This window comes from Aythya ferina (assembly GCF_964211825.1).
Source record: "Aythya ferina genome assembly, chromosome: 3".
NCBI classification, from domain to species: Eukaryota; Metazoa; Chordata; class Aves; order Anseriformes; family Anatidae; genus Aythya; species Aythya ferina.
Window position 1 is genome coordinate 31,471,470 of NC_140298.1, and position 22,039 is coordinate 31,493,508.

Below are 22,039 nucleotides of genomic sequence, written 5' to 3' on the forward strand. Positions count from 1 at the left end.
GTGCATATTGTATGTGTAAGGTAATCTCATTTTTTAATCTACTATAACTGTCCTTTTGATTCTCGAAAATCCTTTGGGGTATTTTGCATTCCGATATCGATCCCTGTCTGTCTGACTGCTTTAGCTGGGTAATCATTTTTCTTGTTTATCTCTAATCCTTTTAATATTTCCTTCCTGCCACTGTGTAACGGTACAGTATGCCTATTGTTTGTGATGCGTTTCAATGGCGGCTGTAAGGCTATGCTGTAAAATTGGCTGTATTTTAGCCTAGATTTCACAAAACCAGTTTACAACTAAACAAAAAAGCAAAGCTGCACAGCATGCGTCTTCAAAGCACGTACGCTGATCTTATTGCGTCACTTTGCTTACTCATACAAGGTGTTCATTTTAATGAACCACTTTCTGGTCTGAACTTCCCTGAAAGATGAAACTATTAGATATGAAGTTAACTATTCCAAAACTCTTATACTATGTGCATCTTAGGGATGAACAGAAAAAGTAAGTTTTAATCTCTCTATGTGTATATTTATCTGTATGCATGTGTGCACATATTAAAAACTTATTTTTTAGAGACCAGCTGCACAGTTGAAGTATCTCTGTGGAAGCATTAGGACCCAAGTCTCCTACAGTTCTCTTTTAACCTTCTACTTCTATGAAAACACCCTGCCCTTGTTTCTATGGTGACTGAAGAAAGGCATCTGTGGTCACATGAATTTTTGACAATATGATAAAAATCACTCCCTGAAAAGGTTTCCAGAAAAGCACAGATCCGTTTCACTTCACCTGAAGAATAAGGAGAGCAGCCTCCTGCCCCTGCGGTGGCTTTTCTTCTCCATTTCTCCCACATGACGTAGTACCGTAAGATCCTTTCACTGTGCTGACCAATGCTTTCACTGCTCTGCTTTTCCCATTAACTCAACTTGGCATATACTTTCTCTGCGTGTCAAAGCAGAGCATGCAAATATAATGAAGGAAAAGAATTTGATACAGAGGTGAAAGCTATGTTTTTAATTCTCCTTCAGGAACCGTTTTGATTTCCACACTTTGGTGTTGGCCAAGATGTGTTTGGGAGCCGGGGGTGTATGTACTATGTGTCTTGTGAGGATTGTTACAACTGCTGTACTTAACAAAACAAACAAACAAAATTCCCGAGATCTATACTTCCTGTATTCAGTGGCAGTATTAATAAAAATACTGCCAACTAGTGGCCGGTTTGAATGCCCAGTATTGTATAAACCTTTCAGGAAGGTAAAGGCCTTCTGTCTAAGTGCTGACTGTGAAATAAAGACTCCAGTAAGTTGCCATTGTACATTCACTTCCCCACAGCAACTTCGTAAGTTCATGGGAAACATATTAAAATATATAGGTGCTTTTGATATAGAGAAACTGAGAAATTTGGGTGTGTGCTTCCAGCTTTAGAGCTCTTGTTTTATGACTGACTCTTTCTAGTATTAATTAAAAAAAAATAAAATTATTATTATCTTGACTTCTTCTTTTCATTCTGTTCTTTGAAGGTTGCTCCCCTTCCGCTACATGCACTTTACAACAGATATACTGTGGCTGCAACAAAAGGGCAGCCTGAATGTTACTATGCTTTGAGTTGGGAAGTGTTACAATTTTCCTGTGGTTTTTGAAATTAAAATGAAAAATGTTTTTTGAGAATTTTTTTTTTTTTTTTTTTTTTTTTTTAATGTATGATCCCTCTTAATTTTCATTTTAAAAGCACACAGCATGTTGTAACTTAGGTGGTTTGGTTTCTCTTGTTATTTTGTTATTTCTAGGTTGTCCTCTGTGCTATACTTAGTAATGGCAGGATCTTTTTGCAGGGTAATCCAAAGTAACAGGAAGTAAGACTGAACCTTCAGACCCACAGAAAACTATGTTTGTCTTGAAATATGAATTAATTTATACCTTAAAATAGCACTGTTATTGGTATTTTATTTTTTTTATTAAATGGTCTTTAAGGTTGCCTTTTTGAGTGAATTTTTGTTTCCAAGGATAGGATATTTATTGGTCTTTTTAATGTGAGTTTTTCTGATTGTCTGATTTTCTGGTCTTTTTTTTTTTTTTAATGTTATTTTTCCAGATACATTTCCAAATTTCTTTGGAAGATTGACTGTCTCTGAATAGATAGTTTGTATAACTTTGAGTTTGATTGATCCAGACTCTTCCTTTATCTCTGCAGAGATTTTTTGTTGGCTCAGCCTGGTGAGATTTGAGCACTACAGAATGCTTCTAGCTTCAGTGGTGTTTGATGAAAGACTATAAAGAGAATGTGTCCCATGGAGAGGGCTCATCAGCAAACCAACTGATAGTGTCTCTTCTTTGTGTAGTCATTTGAAATGCTGCTTGGTTGAACATGAAAGCAACATTTGCAGGCAACTAATTTATTTATTTATTTATTTATTTTAACTGGGTTGTGGCTTATCTGTTCAGACATAAATTCTGAGAAGTTTGATGGACGCATCCTTGACAAGTAACTAATTGTTCTCCTTTTTAATTCCCCCCTCTTCCCCTCATTTTAAAGGAGAGACTGAAATGTGGTTAAGTTGTATATGCTTTTTCTATTAACTGATTCTGTGAAAAGCAAACAGTAAAAGTGTATACAGCTCTTCACTCTGTTAAATTAATTTGTGAGTTCTAGGAGCTCTTACTAAAATGGTTACCTTATTATAGAATCATAGAACCTCTTATGCTGGAAAAGACTTCTGAGATCATCCTGTCCAATCACTAACCTAGTACTGCCAACTCTGCCACTAGACCGTGTCCCAAAGCACTGCATCTACTCATCTTTGGAATACCTCCAGGGATGGTGACTCAACTACCTCCTTGAACAGCCTGTTCCAATGCCTCACAACCCTTCCAGTGAAGATTTTTTTTTCACAATATCCGACATAAACCTTCCCTGGTGCAACTTGAGGCAATTTCCTCTTGTCCTATTACTTGTTGCTTGGGAGAAGAGACGCTCCCCCACCTGGCTACAGCCTTCTTTGAGGTAGTTGTAGAGAGCGATAAAGTCTCCCCCAAACCTCCTTTCATCCAAGCTAAGCAACCCCAGCTCCCTCAGCTACCTCCTAAGACTTGTTCTCTAGACCCTTCAGCAACTTTGTTACCCTTCTTTGGATACATTCGAGAACTTCATAGTCCTTCTTCTAGTGAGGGGCCCAAAACTGAATACAGCTGCAGCCTCACCAGTGCCCGAGTACAAAGCAACAATCTCTTCCCTCGTCCTTCTGGCCATGCTATTTTTGATACAAGCCAGGATGCTGTTGGCCTTCTTGGCCACCTGAGAACACTTCTGGCTCATATTCATCCAGTTATTAAAGGATACCTATCAGCTGCTTCAAGGGTGGAGATCAAACAATGTTTTATGAATATATATTTTAATTAATGTTATAAGTGTTCTGACTACAAACTCTGAATTATAAAATGAGACATCTGCTTTAACATAGAATTGTATTCTCTTTCTATGTGTAGTTGTGGTTATATGAAATTGTTCTTGTGAGGGAGTTATGGATTAGGAGAATTTGATCCACATGTATCTTCTTGCCACGTAATTTGTGTGTCATGCCATTACTTTATTGAGGAATATATATCTTCTGTATTTGCTGTGCTGATTTATTTAATCAAAAATCACAAAAATATAGTCCTTCATTTCCTTGAAAATCTGATTTTTTTTATGTTTGATACACTATGTTGAAAAATTAAGTTCTTCTGTTTCTGGACATGCTGAGGGATAAGGAACAGGTTTTTGTTGTGGTCTATTGAGAAGCCACTTTGAAATAGTCCCTGGTTGGTGTATGAAAGGGGTAATGTAGCAAAATATTTCGCAGTTGTTTTCTGTGGAATGCTGCTTTTAGTCTTTTGAGAAAGTCTGTTATATTTTAAATTTTTCTTCTCTGACAGATATTTTCTTACGTGTCCTTTTTGTAAGAGCCGGAAGCCTTTGGTAATAAATGAGAAGAGAGTTGTTAAGTGATTCCTCTGGTTTGATGAATCTTAAGTAACCATACATAATGGAATTAAATTAAGAATCCTGTTAAAGCAGTGGCATTTATGGCTGTTTTTGAATTTGTTTACAAAATAAATGCCAAATATTATTTTGATTGCTCTTTAGATTAAGTAATGAAAAGGTAAGCTATTAAGTTAATGGAGTACAATTAATTTTGAAGATATGCCTTGCAGAAAATTTTATTCCTGTAAATAGGGAAGATAGGTATATTTGCAAGCTTAAAGTTACTAAGATAACAAGCAGAAAAACCTTGAAACTTTTTAAATGATTGCTGAAAGGTAATGTCTTCCATTCAGACTTGGTATCAAAATGAGGAGCCCTCATCAGCTTTTACTGAAATGTAGTAAAACAGAACTGTGACCTATTAATATTGCCAGTAGGCTCATGACAGTTACGCAAGTGTAGTGCTAACTGATTATAAAGTTTTAGCAAAAATACAATGATACTGATTCGGGAGCTGCTGAATTTCACGTTTTAGATCAGACTGCTTCCAGAAGTTTGAAGTAGGGACTCTACAAGAAAACAGTTTAAATATTGCCAATTGCATATTGTTTTGGCTATTTGCTCCTTTCTGCTAAAGGAAAAAGCACATTATATTTGAAATACTGAATCATGTCATGGTCTGGGAAAAAGGGCTCTTCCTGCCCTTGACTCAGATGTGGGCTGGAGTTAGGAACCTGGATGAAAATTGTCTGTTGACTTGGGTGAATTTACTTGTTACTCCAGTTGCTCAGTTTCATTTGTATACTAGGATGGTAATGTTTTACGTTGTATGTAGGTTGAGAATATTGTATGAAAGTGGGATTTATATGAGTAGAAGTAAGGAAGGTTTTGTTTTTTGTTGTTTTTTTTTTTGGGGGGGGGGAGATGATGAAGAACAAAAGTAATAGTGACACTAGATTAAAAAAACAATCAGCCATGTACATATGAAATACTGTTCTGATTCTTCATCATCAATTGAAGTCCAAAGAATATACTAAAATTAAGTATAAAAATGATCCTTTAAAAAAAAAAAAAAAAAGCTATTATTGACAATTAGTGTATATTTGGAAACAGAATTTCACATTTGCTCTTTTGCTTTCTTTTTTTTTAATTGCAATGTCCACTAATTTCAGTTAAAATAAAATAAAATAAAAGTCCAAAACAGTGAGTTACTAAATTCTTGGAGAAGATATTATTAACTTTTTTTATGGATGCTCATACTTGGTATGTCGTATTCAATCATTGATATTTTCATTAGAGATTAACTTTGAAAATGACATAAAATAATCAGATTAATAAAGTTAGTGTTCTTTTTATTCTTTCTAATATTCTGCATCTAACTTTAATGACAACAATCAAAGTAGCTGATTAATTTATAAGGGTAATTGGTGGCATTTGTAGCAGAACCATCTAGTGTATAAACCTGCAGGTAACCAAGGAGTGTTATAAACAGTTTATAATTTTGGGTCTTGGTTTTCTGCTTTGTTCTTTTTCTGGTTAGGCCCACAAAGGATGCCTGCAGTATATACAGATACTTAAAATGCTAAGTCACTATCTTGTCTTTACCTAAAAATACTGCTTTTCTGAGTGTGTTTTATCCACTTGTTCTCTAAAAACACTCAGTTGCATTGAGCAATGTGGTGTCTTCTTGGATATGAACAAGTGTTTTTTTATAGTCCATTATGGAGTAAACCAGTCATGGGAATGATTTTTTATTTATTTTTTCTAGTGTAGCTTGGGAAATTGGAGAGTACAACACAACTTTTCTGCCAGAATTGAGTTTTTGTTGTTGTTATTGTTTTTGATAATGGGATAATTTTGGAAGACTGTTCTCTAGTTTTCCAAATACTTCCTTCCATCTTCATTCTCTCTTTGCCAATTTTGGTGTTGTCCAGTCTGTCACTATTCCAACCAACTTGTTGAACTTGTTTCTCAATACTCCTTTTATTGTTGTGTCTGCAGCCAGAGCCTCAAACCTTTTTTCTCTTCTGATATTCAAGCCACTAAAGCTGTAGGAACTCTTTGAATATGAGCACAAGGAGCATGTACAGAAAAAAAATCTGCTAATGTATGAACTCTTCAAATATGTTAGCTGTTAAACTTTTAAATACCTTTTTGAGTATGTGAAGTCTTGGTTTAGGTCAATTAATTTAATAAATCAATCAGCTAGCACCAGTTACTCATTATGGAAAACCTTAGGAAGCTGAAGGTGTAGGCATGAACATCAGGGCTGTGCATGATGAGACAAGTTGGTTCCTAATGTCATGGCCAAATGTGTAGTTTCTTTGCTGTTTCTGATGTGTGAGTTCAGCAGTCATGCAGATAGCACAAATTAGATTTTTTTTTTGTATGATACTTTATAACATATTTGCCATCTTGCAAATACCAAGATGTTCTGAAGCATATTCCATTAATTTTGAAAATCAGTCCAGAAGCAGAAATTTTCTATTTATTGACTTGGGGGAGGAAGAATAGAAGGATCTTTATCTGAGCCCACCTTTACAGCTTCAGAACAGCGTTTTACTGACATATGTGGCATGCTGATTTTTCTCTCCCTTTCAGAAGAGAAACCTGATTGCTCCAAGGCCCGCTGTGAGGTCCAGTTTTCTCCTCGCTGTCCAGAAGATTCCATCTTGATTGAAGGTTATGCTCCTCCTGGGGAATGCTGTCCTCTCCCAAGCCGTTGTGTGTGTAACCCTGCAGGCTGCTTGAGGAAGGTTTGCCAGCCTGGCTATTTGAATATATTGGTTTCTAAGGCATCAGGAAAGCCAGGAGAATGCTGTGATCTCTATGAATGCAAACCAGGTAAAAGTGGACACGTTTTTGTTTTTTTTTTTTTTTTCTATCTAACATGCACAACTAGTGTAATTGCATATAATGAAGCCCACATAGTATATTAGTTCTTCTTCAAAATTCAAATTATATTTGTGAGCAATGCCCATTTAAAAAGAAAAAAGATAAATATAATAATAAATTTTACTCTCTCTTTTTCTTCAGATAATATTTAAACTGAGCAACAAGGGAAAATTAATCTTTAGTGAGAGTGCTATATTTCAAAACACAACACTAGTGAAAATGACACGCTTTGTTAAGATTAGGGTATACTTTTTTTTTTCACAGTAGGAATATATTGTGCATAAATATTAGAATTTAAACCTTAAGATTTCTCTAGATTACAAGGTGATGACCCTTAAAAATCTGAGAGTTAAACAACTGTGGAGAAGCATAGTGAAACACTTTACAGCATTTTTGGTGTTTACCCATTTTCCATTTCATGGGAACACAAATAACCCTTTCTTGTGACTTATTCTTGATGAAGTGGAAGATATAATTTAGTGTGCTTTTTGATCCAGGCTTTGGTAAAGATGAGTAATAAAAGTAGGGATATAAAACAGTATAATCTAAAATATCATCTGCAAACAGGTTTGAGTTTGTTATGCCTTTCCTATGCTTGCTAAATGTTTTCTTAAATCCTCCTCAGAAGAAGGTTGTACAGTCTATGTCTCTTCTAGTGCTTCCCTTTTTTGTATTTTTCCTAAAATTCAGTGCAAATCTACCTGTGTGAAAATTCAAGGGAACTTTTTCATATTCTGTCTTGAGTATGTGGCAAACAAGTCTTCATAAAAAGTCTGCTCCAGAATATCTTATCAATCTAACTTGCATTTCATCTAGAATTATCAAGTAAACTTTCTTTATGGCATACTTTCCTTGGACTTACTGTTATGCTGTTCCTCTCTAAGTTTTCCTAAGTTTATCCACACTTCTTTAAAATGTGATATCCTAAAGCAGAGTATTATTTTGGGTGAGTCTTCATCAGAGCTAAATACGGTAGAGTAATTACTTTTGGTATTTTATACAACATGCTAAGAGGTAACTCTTCTGAGTTTGTGAAATGTGATCCCAAGATCTTTCTGTAGCATGCTTTCTACAATCTTAGGATTGAGTATATGATGCTTAATTCAGTTTAGTGGGTTTATATGACTATATATTAGTTTTCTGAAGTACTTTGTAGTTTTAATTGTAGGAAGATGCATGTTAGAAGGGTAAAGGAGAGATTGCGTTTGGAGAGATTGGAGAAGGAAACTAATAGAATTTAAGGGAAGTATAGAGTGGGGATTAGAAACTGAGAGGCTAAGGGAGAGCAGAGAGTTTGAGTCCTTGGCTACCAAAAAAAAACACTTGCTTTGTATCCCAGAGTTGAGTGATTTATGCGGTGTACAGTAGGAGGCTAGAGAAGGCAGCAATCCTTGAAGGATCAAGGAAGAGTGAAAGAGAAGGGTAGTATCTTGGGTGCATACACAAGCCTGAGGCTGGGGGGATAGGGAAGGAGGCCAGCAGGACTGATGACAGCTGGAACTGGAGTGTGGGTAAGAGGCTGAGGAGTGTAGGTGAGTACTGTTGTGTGTCTGGGTGAAGATGAGTGATGAAAGATGTAATTTGCTATAAACTGCAGTAGTGGGGCCTCTACTTGCTAATGGTGCCTTGGTTTTAGTAATTAAAAAAAAAAAATAAAATACTGTTACAGATGGAATTATTAGTCACTACATAGCCTGATTTTTGTCAAGTTAGACTTCAGTAGCTATCTTAGTTGCTTTTTTTTTTTTTTATAAAAAAAAAGGGATTCTCTGAAAAGTTTGCTGCTCCAACTTCCAGCAGACAGTCCTTCAAACACAGAAATGAAGAAGATTCTGACCAGGATTAGGGGGGCCCTGCCTCCAGCCAGGGGGAGGAAAGGGACAATCGAGTTTATTGGACTGTGTGGATTCGATGGCCTGGCACGTCAGACGCACAGAAGTATAAGGCTTTAGTAGACACCGGTGCACAATGTACTATAATGCCATCGAGATATAAAGGACCAGAGCCCATCTATATTTGTGGAGTGACAGGGGGATCTCAGCAGTTGACTGTATTGGAGGCTGAAGTGAGTCTGACTCACTTTTTTTTAAAAAAAAAAAAGAAAAAAGGACAATGACAACAACAAAAAACTTTGATCTAGATGTTTATTCTGTTGGCTATTTGGGGTAGTGGGAAGATCATAAAGGAAAAACAAGTCAACACAAGACTGAAAGATGGAGAAAAGAGTAGGTTAATACTGACAAATGTTAGTAGACTACAGATTCCTTACCACAGAATGCTTTTTGCTTTTCTTTTTAATGGCAAATCTGAACCTTTGTTCAGTTTTCACAGGAACCGTGTTTTCAAAGAGTGTAAACTGCACTTGTACAAACAACATAATTTGTACTGAGTATATGAAGAAAATTATAGCCTGAACAAATATTGAAATATTTTTTGTAATGTTTCTTTGTGAAAAGTTCAGATTTTTTTTATTTTTAACTTTGAAAGTCAGAAAAAACAACAAGTTTCAGAGTTTCTAAACTGTTCTGTCATGTTCGATGTTATAGTTTTTATTTTAATTTTCTTTTTTTAAATCCATGAAAACAGTCAGTAAAATATCTTGTTTTATTAGGGTTGTATATTCATAGGCTCACAGACTTCTAGAGTAATTTAGGTTGTAGGGGACCTCTGGAAACTATCTAGTCCATTCTTCCTCTCCTATACCATTTTGTGCCATTTACGGACATGAGTATATACATGTACTACCATATACGTAGTAGGATATAACAGTTCTCTATATGTATTTTTGCTAAAACAGTGGTCATAATGTGAGTCAAATAATGCTCCTCAAGTGGCAGGAATATTTATAGAGTGCACAGTAAGCCTGGTAATAAACACTGAACCTTTAGAAATGACTTGGTATCCTGAAGAACTGTAGGGAAAAAAAGAGTTAGAGAGGAACTGAATGAACAGTGCTCTGTTTCATTTTTCCTCTGTTTTTAATACCATGTTGCTGAAGATGAATGGGGCAAAGGACTGTGTAAGGCTTCGTAGGTAAGTGTTTGCAGCAGAGTTTCATATGGGACTGATGTCACCCATTCTGCTGAATAGTGTCAGCACATCTATGGAGTTTACATGCAGAACAGAGAAAACTGTTCTCCATACTGTACTGTTGATCTTATTCTTAAGTGGTACTATCAGGGCGCTCTTCCTTCACATGTGTATCTCCATAACCAGCCTCCACAGGGGTCTTGCACCAGCAAAGGGGTTCTGGTGGAAACAGATTGCCAGAGGCTGGGAGCACTGCTTAGTATGACAGCAGTGCTGTTTTATGCCAATAGAAAGGGTTTGTGGAATTAAAGCATCTGGTGTGTTTATTTCTGCTCCTTAAATAAGATGTCACTGCTTTCCAGTTCACAGTGGCATTTGTTTGGACTCTTCTGCTGAGAACTGCATGTTAAAATACTATGATTGATGATTGCTCATCAATCATTGAGTTACTGAAAGGAAAATAAGAAGTGGTTGCATTAACACTAAATACTAATATAAAAATAAAATCTTGCATTTTGAAATCCACCTACTTTTCCACCTCTTTTTCATTAGAAATAATACAGTGATGAAAAGCATTATTATACAGTTTAAATGAAGTAGTAGCTTAGTAATACCTGTCTGTTAACAGACAGATTAATTTGATTTAAATGTTTTGACCCAGTGTTGCTCCAAATCTCTCATGACAGTTGTGGTACCTACTGAGTGTAGGTACGCTCAGTACAAAAGTTCCTTTTATTTTGATCCTCTTCCTAACCTCAGTACTGACACTGGTTTGGTGTGGTGCCATGAGCAACCTACTTTCTTCCTACAAGGTGTGTATAACAAGTTTTTCATGAGTAATTAATTCAGTGAATGAGCATGGAATTCAGTTTTAAGTTGGATGTTATGGTCCTTAAAAAGTATTCTCAAAAGGTCACTTTTTTTTTTTTTTTCCCCAGCATCATGGTCTTAAATGGATTTGCATAACATGCTAACAGTAAAACTAAAAATAACCTGCAAAAAGTTTGAGGCAGTATCTGTCTTACTTCCTAAGAAAGCTAAAACATTACTGACTAATGATTTCTTTGTTTTGTTTTAAACATTTTTTTTTAAAGAGTCAAGATCTAATCCAAAATATATCTTGCTGAAGCTGCAATAGCAACTCTGACTGCCACTTCTGAATAAAGAAAGGCAAACAATTTACTTTGGCAGTTATTCAACAGATACTTCTCGTTCCTTTATTGATAACGTTTTTTTGTATATTGGGAGTTGAGTAGCCCATGCAGTCAAGGCCTGATGGAAAGTCTGAGCTCAGCGGTTAAATTTAGTAAGTAGTATTAGACAATGGAAGCACAGGGAAGTAACTTGTGCTCTACCATGGCACTGCTTCAGCACTGAATATTGGGCCTGCAATTTTTACATTCTTGCGCTAAGGACAAGGGTCAACAAAATCAAGTTTTTATATATATAGTTGAGAGAAGTACAGTTATATAAATTTATTTTCTTCTGTTGCTTACAAAAATAGTGCATGCATTGTTTTTGTTTTTGTTTTTTGTTTGTTTGTTTGTTTTTGGTTTTTTGGATACTTTGTTAGAAGTTGATGTTGCAAGGATTTAGGAGATGAGATTGGGAAACGACTCAAGAAAATAAATGAGAAAAAATTCTCGGATATTTTTCTGAGGCCAATAAGCCAGTGGCCAATAAGTTGACAATGACAGTGAGGGAGAAAACTGCCAAAACTACAACAAAAAATAAGTAAAATCAGTGTCCATATTGGGAAGCATCTGTAATAGGAAAGGTAATGAAATGATTTGGACAGTGATACAACTGCATTGAAAGTCTGAGAATGTTATCTTTTCTGTTGTGTTTAGTATGATCCAAAATGTGAAGGAATGTAAAAAAGATGATTGTTTGTCATAGAGAGAAGAAAACAGAAATTAAATCACAAATATATTTGAAAGTATTCCAGGATCCTGTTGGTTTTTTTTGTTTGTTTTCCAAGGAACAGTGTGGAGGAGAGGAAGGAGGTGGGGGCTTTACTTTTTTTCTCCTTCTCCTGAAGGAAAACGTGAAATTAATATTTCCTAATGTAGTCACTTTGCATTCTATGATGAATGAATAACCATCTGAAGTGCATCTTGAACTGAAAGGATGTTATATGATGCTTCTTAGCTGCTGTAGAAACTTACTTTATGTACTTGCATGAGACATTCAGAAAGTTTTGATTTTTGATGGGGGGGGAAGTCTTTCCTGTGCTGAGACAATGTGCTGCACCATAGTTGCAAATACTGCCTTGATCCTGGGCCTTTATATCCATAGGCAGCTATTTGGATCTTGTCCCTGAACTGCATATGCTATTCTTTAAAAAGCAATCATTATACATAAAGGTGAAACTTGATATGTTTATTTTAATATATTCTATGTAAATATATAAAAATATAATTAAATAAATATATTTAAATAACTGTAAAGTTATTTTCTTGTAAGTATTAATGGTTTCATGATTGGAGATCCTAGGTTTAGTAGTCTACAGAAGAGGCTGCATACTACTACGGCTGGGGCATGGTCTGTAGACATGTTAGTTTTTCCCCTACATTCTCATAGGGAAAAAAAAAAAAAAAAAGTAATTAAGAGTTACAAATTCAGTGCATGAGACAGCTCTTGAAGATTCATAAACAAATGTTGATCAAGTACATCTTCAGTGATAGGAAATTCCAACACGTTTATGAGGTTTTTAAGTGATTTATTAGTCAAACTAGACATCTAAAGCTTAATGTTTCTAGGAACGACAAAGATAATTTTAATTTAGACTGGATTTTTAGTTTTATAAATTTATTAGAAATAAACCTGTTCATGAAATGCACACTTTATGTAATTATTGGAGCTAAAGTGAAAACAAAGCAAACAACGTGAAAACAAAACTAGTATATCAATGGCAAATATTTGCTATCATTTTTTAAAATGGTAGTACAGCTGATGTGAAGGAAATCTTAAGTAATAAAGAATATGAATATAGATCGTTCTGTTACATTACAATATTTTTGCTTATTGGAAAGTTAGGCTAAATACTTTTTCAAGTTTGAGAAACCAATTTAAATCTGAAATAAGCAGGAGCATTTTTTTGCTGCTTCTAATCTCTCTCTTTACTTGTTTTATGAGGAAAGGCTGACAGAGCTGGGACTGTTTAGCCTGGAGAAGAGAAGGCTCAGGGGAGACCTCATCAATATACAGAAATGGTCCTGGGCAGCCTGCTCTATGTTGGCCTGTCAGAGCAGGATGGTTGAACCAGATGACCTTTGTTGGTCCTTTCCAACCTCAGTCATTCTGTGATTAACCTAATAATGTAGTAGCAGAGATCTCTCAGTCTGGAGAGAATGCTGAGATGAGGTATGAGTGTGGATTATAAAATTCTTAGGGTAGTGGATAAACTCAGTGTAGGCCCTTTGTTCGCCAAATCCTACTAATCCTTACAAGAATTAGAGGGCACTCTGGTGCAAGAGGTCAGTGTAAGATAAAATACTTGCAAGTAGAGCAGGTAGTAAATGGTGGGATCTTGCTGCTGCAGGAGATGGTAGAGCAACCTTTTTCAGAAGTTTTTTTTGTTGTTTTTTTTTTTTTTTTTTTAATAGACAAGTTAATGTACAACAGGTACATGAATGTAATGTTTGAGTCTTTAATATTTTTACTATATTTACTTTATTATATTTACTTTAAATACTTTAAAACATCTCAAATTCAATGATTTTGGAGGCTGCTGGAATAAGAAGGAATGTCATAAATAGTGGCAAAACTCATGTGCCCCTAACTAGCATCTCTTTTTGCCACTGCTGGAGATAAACTCCTGGTTAGATAAAGTAATGTTTTGACCCAGTAGGACATTTCTTTATATTCTGATGATGCAATAAATGTAGTTGCAGGGTGGGGTAAGTCAAACCAGACAGAAAAACCACTGAGTGACTAGAGCCACTTCACTGCATGAGAATTTTCTATTTGAATATTTTGATCTGGGGGGTTTTGTCTGTTTTTTAATTTCTCTTATGCTTGTACTTCTTTTACTAAAGGATGGTTTTTGCTATATTTCAGTGTCAATGAGTCATGTGCTAGCACACTGTAACCACTGGGAAGAATATGAAATACTTAGCAAGAAACAGCACCTTTGTTGAGACTTGAAGGCATGACCAGAGAGTTTTCTAGTGTTTTTTGGTTTTGTTTTCCTTTCACTGACGTTATTGGAATATGGAAAGATGGACACAGAAATAGCTCTGTAGTAGCAGAACATTGATAGAACTCATTGGCTTTTTTTTTTCCCAAAGTGGGTATGAGGCAGTAGCGGCCTTGTATCCAGAGAATTGGAAAGGTTGCTAGCTGAGATTCATGAAACTTGACTTTCAAGCAAAACATTCTAAAGTTAGGTATTCCTGTCATAAAAGAAAGTAAGTACCCTTGTAGGTTTACAAAGAGAGAGAAAAGTTAACTTGATAGTCATAGTAGTGCAGATTGATAACAAATATATTTCCCTTTAAATTTAGTAAATTCCTGCATTGCTGCACAAAATGGAGTTGAATTCAGTTTTGTGTTTATCAGAAAGAACTTCCTTGAACTTGTCAGGTTGCCCTGATTTAGCAGATCTCTTTTTCCCAAATACCTGGAAAAAGGCAGATTCTGAATACCACTTGCACAGATACTCACATGCTTTGAAAATTAATGGTCTTGAGGACAAGGCTGTTGGCCCTAATCTTGATGAGCTAAAACCTGGTTTCATTGAATTTGTGCTTTCATTTAGATCCTTATCAAAATATGTGAAGTAGGGGTAATTCTGAGACTGACGTTTTGTTGAGATCAATTAAATTATTACGGCTATGTACCTCTGAGAATCAAACCTGAAAAACATTGGACTGTAACTCAGATAATGACACTTAGCAAATGATCAGCTCTTGCAAAAAGCTTGGCATGACATTGTCAAGCTGCTGTATCACTGCATTAACGTCAATACTGAAATGAAGTTTAATCAGTAATATCTTACTGCATCATACTCAGTCTGATAACATTCAGCTCATCCTGCTTACTCAGTCTGTAGGTAGCTTATTTCTATAAAAATGAAAACCTGTTTTATTCTGTACTTTCTTAGTATAATAATGATAAGGACTATCAAATAGTGCCTGAGCTAGTATTGTTTGCTTTAACATGGGAGATTTAAGACTAAATAGGATAAAGCCATGTTACAACTTCCCTGAGCATGATTAAATGTATATTCAACGTGATTTTTTTTTTTTTTTTTTTTTTTTGCATTTCTAAGCATTTCTTTCTTTCTAAAAATAGTCGGTTAGTCTTACTAGTTCTGTGGAATTCTTCAACTTGTCAATGAAGATAGATTTGGTAGTCGGCATCTCTGTTTTATCATATAAAAATACCTGAACAACACAACATAATAGAATAATCTGTAAAAATGTAGTGTACATGTACAGACAAATCCACGGTGTATTCTCTTGCTCTCTCATTTTCTATAACCTAGGTATTTTACTCTTTAAACAGGTTTTAATCAGTAAAAAAAAATGAAAGAATATTATTATTGATTTCTTTAAAAACTGGGGGGGGGGGGGGAAGGAATACATTCTTGGTAACATAGTATATTTCTAGTAACTAATATGATTCATTACATTAATTATTGCTTAAGGTTGCCTGTATAACTTTTTTATTATTATTATTAAGAAATATACTTCAGTTGCTTCCTGAGTCTTAAAGAGAATGGAAGTCATTTTGTAATGTCACCTACCAAACATGCATTCAGCAGATGCTTTTTCTGACTTGAGGTAGAAGTCTGATGCATAACTCATTGCTTAAGGTGAATTAATTTGTCAAAAACTTCGAAAGCATGAGTAAAAGGAACTTTCTTCTCCCCTTCCTCTTTAGTGTTCAGTGTGGATTGCAGCACAGTGGAATGCCCTCCTGTTCAGCAAGTGGTTTGCCCACTGGATAGCTATGAAACCCAAGTCAGGCTGACGGCTGATGGCTGCTGTACCCTGCCCACAAGGTTTGTGTCTGGATGGCTGAGTATATTTTTTAAAATTTGTAAGTACTATAAAAATAGGACAACATTTCATACCTCTGAGGCACTAGAAGGCATACCTCTGAGGCACTACAGAATAGAAGATCTATGAGGTAGGTTAAAGGTTTATCGGGCTCATAGAAATAGTAAATCCATCTTTCTGAAGCAGAAGATTCTTCTCGGTGCAAATGCATACAGTTTTACTAAATTACTTTGAAGGGCTTGTGCCTCTAGATTAAGTGGATTTCCAGTGTATTCAATTCATTTTACAGAAGTAAATTGTACTGAGAAATTTCTGAAGGACTTTGACATTAAAGAATTAAATGAAGGAAAAGGAAGAAGATTTGCCAAAGAAAATATTTCTCAGTTAAAGAAAATAAAACATTTTTTGTGTGTAGAAAACTGTTATAATAAGCTGACAGTCAATGGCTGAGTGGAACCACAGCGAAACATAAATCTCAAATAATCATTTCCATCATACTTCAGTCTGTTGTTTAAGTAGGAGTAATTTACTACAAATTCAGGAAAGTTGGACAATTTTGAACTGGTTTTGTTGCAAACTTCTGAACCATAATTTCAGTTTATGAGTTTAGAACACACTTCCCAAAATCTAATTCAGCAATATGCCCAATAAATATTAATTCAAGCAAAAAGTACCATTACTGAAAATATTTTTGCACAAAACAGAAAATATTTATTGTAGATGTGTAACTAGTGTTTTTTGTTTGTTTGTTTGTTTTTATGAGAATCACACCATAATAATCTGTCATATCCCTATCTACCTGTGAGATTTTAAAGAACTGATAAACTTGTAAAGAATTCAGAAAGAAGAAAACAGCAGAAGTTGTATAATGGATGAGAGATCTTCCCCACTCGGTACCCTTTGTGTATATGTTTAATATGGTGATTTCTTGGCAACTGTTTTATGAGGGTCTCATACTATGTGCAGAGTTAAAAACGCATTTATTTTAAAAAAAAAAGACATGAGAAGAAATCTGAAGAACTTTGTGTAATGCAGTAATCCTGTCTATAAATATTTGAAAATATTTTTCTAAATTTGATAAATTGTATTTGTAATTGTATAAGATACGTAGTAGTTTGTTATTTACAAAATAATTATTATTTTTATTCACTGAATACTATTAATGTTCTTTCATTCAGAGTTACTTTCTTTCCTTTGTTTTCTTAACTTTAGACCAGAACATGGTATGAGTTCTCAGTATTCTCCCTTTATTGTTTAAGATATTCTCATTAAACTTCTTAGGAATTACAGTAGTTTTGTACATTACATGTAATTTGTAATTACAGTATTAGTTCAGAGCTGACCTGGCTAGTCAAGATTGCACAGGAGAATGTAGATCTTAACTAGCCGGTATTTTTTGCCAGTATTGACACCAATACAACTAAGCATGTTTAAAACTGGACTTAAATGCTTGTAAGGACTGTATTCAGAAAGGTAGATTGTAAAGTCAAAGAAACAAAACTTCCTATGTTTCTAGTTTAGATTAACAATCACAGATTTTGCACAATCTAAAATTTACATTAATGTTAAATTAGTACTTTCAACTTTCTTTTAACTTGCTGGGTTAAAAGCTGGTAGATAGGTCAAATTGTTTTTGTTTCAAAAAATAAAATTGGGTTTTATATTTCCGCAGTGTAATATATTGGTAAAAGTTGTGGTTTACTTTTTTATTGCTTGGGTGGGAGAAATGGACAATATCCACTTTCATCTTTGTAGATAATAATATCAGCATTCCTTCTATTAATGAACACAATACCAAGAAAATCAAACTTCATTTACTTCAGAAAAATGATCATTTGAAAATATTTTCAATTTCTAGGGCACACTTGAGAACTGATCTTACATAAAACACTTAGAGCAAACAAGTCCTTGAAAGAGTCATTTTTTCTTTCTTTGATAATATTTAAAAATATAGCCAGTTGTTTTGCTATGTGTTAAATGTGATGACTAACATTTGCTTGTATGTTATGTAAGTGACAAAAACAGTCTCTTGAACACCAAAACTGCAATTGTACAAGCAGGCTCAGAGTGTGTGAATTATCAAATAACTCTGAATTGCCCTGAAACCACTTGGAAATCTGATTGTTGTGTATTACTGGGATCAGAGCGTAACAGGGGATCAGGACTGGGATAGATGAGTTCTGAGCTCCTGAAATCTTATGATCAAGTCAGAATTTCTGAGTGTTTTGTGTGTGTGCTTTTTGTTTGTTTGTTGTGTGTGTGAGTGAAAATTTTCGTCCTCCTTGATGTGTAAAACTGCAAAAAAACATAATTAGCATAGCTTAGTCTGCAGGCAGGTTGAAACAATTACATGAGTCTTGTACTCTTATTTTTAATTTTATGTCTCAGCCTATGTTACTTGATAGAGCTGTTACGCAGGTTTCTAGATTTTTGGAGTGTATTAATTCAGCATAACCAATAACACACTTGTTAGTAGATAGCGGGAAGGGAAGAAGGACAGACAAATCTAGCAGCATTAAGACCATGTAGATGTTTTACATGTTGTGTACCTGCTGGCAATTTATTTAATTATTTAGAAGCTCTATGAGCTTCTATAAGAAGCTGTCTTCCTTCAGAAGCACAGCAGTGATCATTCATGTGCTGGTGGTAAGAACAGTAGTTGAAGTGTGGGTGAATAAAGGAACACAGGGGACACAGGAACAGCCAAAAAGAAAGAGCAGATGAAGATTAGAGAAAGAGAGGCATATGTATGAAAAGAGAGCAGAAAGGGAAACTAAGTTCAGTTACTTTTGAACATGAAAATCAAATTCTTTGAATTCCGGTTAGAAACTGATAGGATCTGAGGAAACATTGGACCTTTATATCTGAAGTGAAGATCTTAATATCCAATGAACCTTTCATTTCAAATCTATAGAAAAAGTGGAAGTGGATGTTCATGGATAAATGACTCTACCCATAGAAAAGAAGGCATTTTTCCTTGATTTGGGAATTTCTTAATAAACATAGTGAATATTAGCAATGCATTGACTGTAATTCAGTTCAGAACCACGTAAATCCGTATCATAGCTCTTTCTAATCATTAGAATTAAATTCAAAAGGAGTGACATTGTATGTTTTTGCAAACATATAAGAGTAATTAATTTAAAGGAAAGAGTGATTCATAAAATCATAGTTTTTAGTCTTCATCAAACTTTTTATTAGGACTTTTTCAAAAGTTACAGTTTTCGTTTACTACTACTAAAATACAGCTTAACAACAGAAGTGGAGAGCAGTGAGTATCGTGGTAAATGATGAATGAGTGCCTGTCACTGACTCAGTTAACAGTTGACAACTTCACATACAACAGGAGCAGATCAATGTATGTCCTGCTTCTTGTTCCTGTCTAACTTCTTATTTGCAATATGCTTGGAAAACAATTCATATCCTATTAATGTATCCATTTTTTATGACATGAATGAATTTTCTTCAAATCTTTCAGATCACTGAGAATTTTTTGTAAGTGCAAAATTCTTTATCAAAATTTCTTTTTTTATATCTAGGAAGAATGGCCTGTAACAGGGCCTGTCTTCTGATTGCTACTGGCTTTTGTCTCTATTGCTCCCGTGTTTTTATACATTCTTCATGGAATTATATGCAGAAGAGTAAATAGTACGATCAAGTAACATCACACTAAATATTTTTACATCCTCATTATGCTTTTGACTGCTCTCTTTATTACAGTCATTAGTAAACTGATTCTTTTGTGGGTTTCCTTTCTCCCTGTTCTAGCTTTATATTCCTGCTACTGCGTTCTGTCTCCATGTTAAGATCTTTTTTTTTTCCTGTCACTTCTTGGTCAAGCTTTGAATAAAAAACAGGTAAACCAAGAAAATTCTAGAGAACAAGAGAGGTGTTAGTACTGTGCCAATGTTTGAAAGAAGAAAAAACAATTAGTTAAAGCCTGGTTATCTTGATATCAATTCTGAGAAAACTGGTGGAAAAAATTATAAAAAATTGAATTGATAAGGATTAAAGGATGCAATTATAGATAAATACAGCCAGTGTTGCTCTTACAGTTTTGTGAAACTTGATGCTGTCTTTAAGATATTAAACTTGCTTTAAAAATCTGGCCATATGAGCTCATTCCCCTCAATTTCTGTGCTCTGTACTCACTAGTCCTCTTCCTTGTATTGGCTAAAAAAGAAAAAAGCGGGATGGGGGAGTTAGAGGGGTCTAATTAATATTGTATTACAAGCTTTACTTTTACAAAATAGAAATGTTTCCACTTTCCCAAACTCCTTAACATTGAAGAAAAATATTTCCCACACCCATCTTCCCCAGATTTTGGAAGGGAATCAGTCACAATGAGTCAACATCTTGCTGATAATATAACATGTTTTCCTGAGAAGAAAGAAACATTTAGGAGTATGTTCACTAAATCCCAGCAAGATGTTCACTTGACCTACTTATTTAAAAAATCACACCAAAAGCCCAAATACGTTCTAGATTAGAAAAGGCTCAGAAATAATTGGTATGTGTTTGTCTATCAAAATCTCAAGTCATGTGTCATGTGTCTCAGTCTTAGCTTCAGAAAAGAAGCTGCAAGGTTGCAGTGGAAGGACAAGAGAAAGAACATGCAAATGAACCTCAGCAGAAACAAATAACAAATTGCAAACAAACTTTAAGAGGAGTGAGCTGTTAAATTTATCTAAATGAAACAGGAATATAAGTCATGATGATTAATCACTTCATATTTCAGATAAAACTGAAGAAGGCCTCTTGACAGATTCCATTATTTTCTTGCAAAATTGGAGTCCAAAAGACTCCAAGGCTTGAGGGATGAGCGAATCAAGATTTTTTTGATTCAGACCAATTCACCATCGCTTAGTTACAGATGGTTGGATAGCATAGCAAATGCAGAACTTTCAATTGGATAGAGTAGCGTGGAGGAGTAGGACTATAGGCTTATTGTTTAGAAGAAAACCTCTGAAAAAGTTTCTTCAATGAATTAGTCATAGATTTTTTTCTATGTTTGAATAGTCTTTGCCCTGTTAGTTTTACTTCATATGCAATTAAAATGTCTCAATCTGTGGCTGCTATGAATGGCAATGCCAGAGTTTGGTTTTCAGTGTCAAAAACAGAAGAAAAAAACAAAACAAAACAAAACAAAAAAACTAGCAAAAGTGTTAGTTCTCTGGATGGTAGTATAAAATACCAGTGATTACAATGTAGAAGTTACTCACTACTTTTGGGGGGGCAATTCACATGCGTATTTTGTTTTCCCCATTCCTAAAGCTTTAACTGGAAAGCCCACCCTGCCACATTAAAAATAAATAAATAAATAAAAAGCATAGTATGAGGACAGCTGTTTAATTTTCCAAGAAAATACTACTTTGTTTCATAGCACAATTCTAAAATGTATGTGTTTAAAACACGAATATACTCAATTTAATAAAAATATGATGATATTCTACAGTATTTATGAAGAGATCAATTAATTTGATCTCTCCCACTAAAATTTAACAAGATACATTTTCTTATATAGTACTTGTCAATGATTCAGCTGTTAATGTGTAAGAAAACAGATTTTCACTTTTATTTTGTATGCAGTAGTGTAGAATTTGTAAATTATAGCCACAAATGAATTCAGTCAGTCTACTTACGTTGCAAAGTATTTAACTCTGTGCTTTAAACTTTTACATTTCTTTAAAAGCAATAAAATTATCTGAGTTGCACTCAAGTTGCATATTGAAGAAAAATATTAGAGAGTAATTAAGTTAAATAGCATAAGAAGGGATACCAGTTAATATGTCTGCATTTAAAGTTGAATCTAATATCCCAAACAGTAAATATTTGTTTGTTGGGTTTTATTTCCCAATATAAAGAGAGATTTTTCCATTTAAAATATATGGTTCTAGGAAAAAAATAAAGTAACCTGTAGATACTTGATGAGTAGGAAAGCTGCTATGTTTTACATTTTTGTTATTAACACAAGGATTTTCAAAAATTTACTTCGATCCTTTTCTTGAACAAATGATAAAACTTAAAGCAAACTTTTAGCATTCTTATTTGCATTTTTTGAATTGCACATATAAATTTTTCAGAAGAATTTTGATTTCATTTATAAGCTTAAACATTAAAAAATGTTGATTTGGAAATAAATGTAAATTTT

At 34.5% G+C, this 22,039-nt stretch overlaps 1 protein-coding gene across 2 annotated transcripts in view; it reads left to right on the top strand.

Annotated features, from left to right (window-relative positions):
- The window catches only part of CRIM1 (cysteine rich transmembrane BMP regulator 1), a 182,003-nt gene that overhangs the window by 77,682 nt on the left and 82,282 nt on the right, over nt 1–22,039 (top strand). Inside the window, exons 3-4 of one of the 2 annotated variants that reach the window (XM_084513536.1) lie at nt 6,557–6,799; nt 15,770–15,890. In XM_084513536.1, coding sequence (XP_084369662.1) covers nt 6,557–6,799; nt 15,770–15,890 — 364 coding nt within the window. The remainder of the gene's footprint in view (nt 1–6,556; nt 6,800–15,769; nt 15,891–22,039) is intronic. The other variant, XM_084513537.1, reaches the window with a different exon arrangement.